This window comes from Alosa pseudoharengus, unplaced genomic scaffold (assembly GCF_046254945.1).
Source record: "Alosa pseudoharengus isolate Yale_2024_CS ecotype anadromous, Long Island Sound unplaced genomic scaffold, YU_APseudo_1.1 YU_APseudo_1.1_scf_18, whole genome shotgun sequence".
NCBI lineage: Eukaryota > Metazoa > Chordata > Actinopteri > Clupeiformes > Clupeidae > Alosa > Alosa pseudoharengus.
This window is the reverse complement of record NW_027468650.1, coordinates 29978845-29983844: the sequence shown is the minus strand read 5'-3', so window position 1 is coordinate 29983844 and position 5000 is coordinate 29978845. Positions and strand designations below refer to the sequence as shown.

The 5000-nt window shown below is 44.3% G+C and overlaps 1 protein-coding gene across 7 annotated transcripts in view; it reads left to right on the top strand.

The window, feature by feature from the left end:
* The window catches only part of atp8a2 (ATPase phospholipid transporting 8A2), a 66047-nt gene that overhangs the window by 59089 nt on the left and 1958 nt on the right, over positions 1-5000 (top strand). For 6 of the 7 annotated variants that reach the window (XM_076290849.1, XM_076290848.1, XM_076290853.1 and 3 more), the window contains 2 exons: positions 2141-2179; positions 4420-4511. In XM_076290849.1, coding sequence (XP_076146964.1) covers positions 2141-2179; positions 4420-4511 — 131 coding nt within the window. The remainder of the gene's footprint in view (positions 1-2140; positions 2180-4419; positions 4512-5000) is intronic. The other variant, XM_076290850.1, reaches the window with a different exon arrangement.

The following is a 5000-nucleotide window of genomic DNA, read 5'->3' as shown; positions in this document are numbered from 1 at the left end:
TTCCTCCTGTAGGGCGGTTCTCTCCGATCCCTAAAGCAATCAGAGCAAAGGCCTCATCTCTGGGACTAAAAGAGAGGCAGAGGAAGTGGTGGAGGAAGAAGAGGGAGATGACCAAAAAAAGTCCCCTCCTCACCTCTAAGGTCATGTGACCGAGCGTGCTCGCCTCGCTGGCAGGAAGAGACCCTGCAGGGCTGACCAGGCGGAGCTCAGACTCCCGTTACGAACGGGGACTCTCCGCTCTGCGTCCATTATTGAATCATCTGTTCATTTATCATCTCCTCGGTCCAATCGCTCATCTGTTTAGCAGACACTGTTTTCTTTGGCAGAGAGGAGTCTCTCTCTTTCTCTCTCTTTCTTTCTCTTTCTCCCCCTTGTATGTAGCTCTTGTTCTTCTCCCCCTCTTTCTCTCCATCTATATCTCTGTCTTTTTTCCAGCTCTTTTTAAACATCCTTTTGCTTTCTTTCATTCTTTCTTTCTCTCTCTCTGGCACAGTCATATTGGACAACCTTTCTACGAGTTGGGCCAAACATCGGTCCGTCCTCCCAACGATAACATTACAGTTGTTCCCCCATTGTGCAACTGGAGCCGATGGGCCTAGCCTTGGGAAGGCAGACTGATATCCGTAAAGTGACTGGAAATCAGATCATGCAAGGCTTTATGGGCATGATGAGGAAAGGGGGGGGGGAGTTTTTGATTTTTCTTTTTTTTTTTCATGTGATTTAAGAGCAGACGCCTGAAACGAGATGTCACTAGAGGCCAACTTGGTCTTCTCCCCTGGCTCGTTAGGGGTGGAATAGACAGGAAGATGATATGAGCTTAATCCTGGGGAAAGCAGCTGAGTGGTAGCCTGACGAGCCAGACCCACATTAAAATGTAGGGTCTGGGCACTCACCGTTCGCAGTGCTCAGTCCGAGGGGCGGGATAATCGGTTGTCTTAATTCCCTCTGCACGCAATAGGACAGCGGCAGCGATATGAGTCCCATGCGTTTCCCACCAGCGGAGCTAGTAGGCTAGTTCAAACTTTTGCCAACTTAATAAAAGCTTAACTCGTGTCACACTGTTCACCAACAGCAACATCCATCTTATTTGTTTTCAAGTAGTGGGGTATTCAAGCCACACCGTTGCAACTCTGCCATTAATCATTATGTTAAGCCTGCCTAACTACTCTATAAACAATTTGATTGGCCTGATAGAAGTTTAATTTGTCGAGCTCACAAGCCAACGGAGAGTTGCTAGACTAGCCCTGGCAGCAAATATAATTTGCTGCCGCTAGGGTGTGTCTAGATTTCTAGGCTAGCTGAGTGGTCTTTTCCGTTTGAACTGCGCTGGGGCTTAAAGGTGCAGGCTGGGATTCTAATCCCATTTCACTTTTTTGGGAAATTGAGCTCCTCAGGGTCCACTAACTGTCCGTTCAGTGTTTTTGCGCTGAACAAAATTCTGGTGTTCGCACACAACTGCGGGTCAGTAAACTGGAAACAAACCAAGTGGATTTGACCGAGCCGTAAACAATCGCAGCCAATCAGTGCAGTGTTTCATCAGGAGCACAGGAAAGGTGTGCAATTTGATTTGCTGATGAGCTCCAATACTTTTCCCAGAACTCAACGATAGAGTGATTGTGATTCAAAGTGACTGTGTCTCCATCATGGTTCATGGTGTCCTCCAAGCGGGTCGTGGCTCTCTAGGCTTTTGGGTATAACAGCCGTGACCTTTAGTACTCTCCGTTAATGGGATGATGGCTGGGTAAGGAGAGTGGAGGAGTGGCGGGGGTGAGATGGGACTCACAGGGTTATTCACAGCCAGAGGAGATGGGTGCTAATGAGGCCTGGAATGTGATGGGTATTTATAGAGGAAGGAATTTGGCACCAGCTAACGGTAAAGAAGCACCATTCCTGTCTCCATTAAGGGTGGTGTGTGTGTGGCAGGGCCTCTGTCGGTGGCCATGACAGGACTGTGTTTGTAGGGTGTATATGAGGGGGACATATAACCTGGATCAGGTTCTCCAATCAAAGCCAAACTAATGTCTCTGTGTGTGGTGGAGTAAGTGTGTGTGTGTGTGTGTGTGTGTGTGTGTGTGTGTGTGCATGGGTGTGAGTTCTTGCCTCTGAGTTCTTGTGCTTCCCTTCCCTGTGATCCCCCTAGACCTATTTCCAGAGGAATGTCCAGCCTTGTGGGATTGTGGTATGTCGTGCCAGTAACTGAGTGTGTCCTGTGGTTGGATCTGTAGTAGGGCTGCACAATTATCGCAATCACAATCATAACCACAATATGAACCAACACAATTACCTAATCGCAAAAGCTACAAATATTCGTGTACAGTTAATTTTGTCACATTTCTGACTCTAATATTCATTTCATCCTCCTTGAATGTCACTTCTGGTTGGTGGGTGTGCGTATTCAACAAACAATTCCGATTGGTGAGCTTCACAGATGGTCGGGGGTGCTGTGCTTCTTGTGCACTGAGTGTGCTCACCAATCAGTGGTGGCACAAATTAAAGCAACACCAAAGAGTTTTTTGTACCTTAAAATAATGTTTCAGTGGTTCATCAACAGTGATGCCAGTAACGCTAACAACAGTACTTAGTACTCAGTACTTAGTAACACGTCTATTTTGACCACTTTTTTCGGTAACGAGTAATCTAACGCGCTACTATTTACAAACCAGTAATCAGATTAAAGTTACTTATCTAAGTCACTGTGCGTTACTATTTTTGTCATTTTCCTTAGTAAAAAGATATATTCTTTGCTTTCTTCTTGTCTCGGGGATTAACGTCATGTAGGCTATGCCAACCTTTTCAGCATGAGGACAACTCACGTGTAAAACCACGCAGCGACACAAACGTAAACAACAATGGAGGGAGCAGAGAGATGCACATTTTATCTAGTCATTATTTTGAGTTTGTGTCAGCTAAACATGACAACATTAAGGTACATTGTACATTCTGTGCTGGCGACAAAGTGCTGTCTAGCTAGTCAAGTCTCAAGTCCCAAGTCTCCCGATGTTTTGGGAGTCTCCCACATATTGATATCCTAACGCCCGCAAATTACATAAAATTTCCCGGAATCTAGAGCGAACAAGCCAGACCGGACTTCAAATCGCGTTTGCATCTGAGTTTAACGCGCGGAGAGGGAGAGAGAGGAGTGGTGCGTGTGTGCCTGCAAGCGCATCCAAGACAGAGAGCATCCTGGTCTGTTTTGCTAAATCAACCAATCAGTTTGCAGTGTAGGTGGGCTTATATCTCTTTTCTCCTGAACTTAATTAATCAGTTCAGTTAGTGTATCTAGGAACAGGAGCGTCATGGCAGTCAGTTCCCCTCAAAAAGGAACATTTAAAACCCATGTCACATCAGACTACACAAAAGTGTACCCAATTGTCTCATAAGAGTAAAACATAATGATAGTCTTGCACACTGCACTGTTTGTAACAGTGACTTTAGCATTGCTCACGGCGGGTTAAATGTTGAGGTGAGTTTAACAAGTGTAGTTTCATTTGCATATTACTCAGGCCTATACTAGATGGCTAGTTGCCAAGGCTACATGAAAAGGCCAAACTACCAAAATCTACATATTTTAGCCTACTATCACAATTTCTATCAATAGGCCTTCCTTATTTGGTGTACTGACTAGACATTATTGAACAAACATCTGAATTTCAGTATCTAAGTAGGTTAGGTTGGGATGTCTGCTATACATTGTTGGCATTACTGTTAAAATGCACTTCCAGTATAGTGAGTATTGGCAAAACCGGTTATCATTTTTATGTTGAGGCGGTGGGGGTGTTGTCGGCAGCTGCTGAAAGTAACTAATAAAGTAACTTGTAATCTAACTTAGTTACTTTTAAAATCAAGTAATCAGTAAAGTAACTAAGTTACTTTTTAAAGGAGTAATCAGTAATCAGTAATCAGATTACTTTTTCAAGGTAACTGTGGCAACACTGTTCATCAACTTAACAGTCAACTTAACAGGATGAACGGCACTTCTGCATTCGCTTTGCGGCCCTCTATCGGCTATAACCGCACTATGCAAGTTTGCCAGATCAGGTAGTGGATCTGTAGTTCGATGAAATGAGACATAAGAAACTACAAATTTGACTTGCATTTGATGTCGCAATACATCATACTTTCATAAAACATACTCTACCTTGTCTGTGGACATTGTTATTTTCAAAGCCGGTGCTGGATAAAAAAATAGCGTGCGTCCGACAGAGGAAAAGTGCTTTGGTGTTGCTTTAAAGAGACATTTGGAATATTGAACTAAATCAGTTAATCGTCATTCAAAAATCATATCGCAAATCACAATCACTATCGCAATATCAGAATTTTTTTTAGATTTTCCCCAAATCGTGCAGCCCTAATCTGTGTTCTGATTGGTTGTTTGACCTGTCTGTCTGTCTCTGTCTCTGTCTCTCTCTCTTTGGCCAGTCTGAATGAGCGTGCCCACCTGCTGACGCGTGTCTTTAGGAAAACGCCCTCCAGTGTGGGGCGCTCCAACTCCGTGCAACAGACCGTGTCACGTAAGTGTTCAGAACACACACACAAACAGACATACACACACAGACGCACACACACACACACACAAACAGACATACACACACAGACGCACACACACACACACACACACAAACAGACATACACACACAGACGCACACAAACACACACACACAAACAGACATACACACACAGACGCACACAAACACACACACACAAACAGACATACACACACAGACGCACACAAACACACACACACAAACAGACATACACACACAGACGCACACAAACACACACACACAAACAGACATACACACACAGACGCACACAAACACACACACACAAACAGACATGCACACACAGACGCACACAAACACACACACAAACAGACATGCACACACAGACGCACATTCAAATGGCCAGGTACATCCTCATATACATTAACAGGTGCAAGTATACAGGATTATAATTAATCAACTAGGCAAAGTGCGCCAATACTATATGCCTACAAGTAT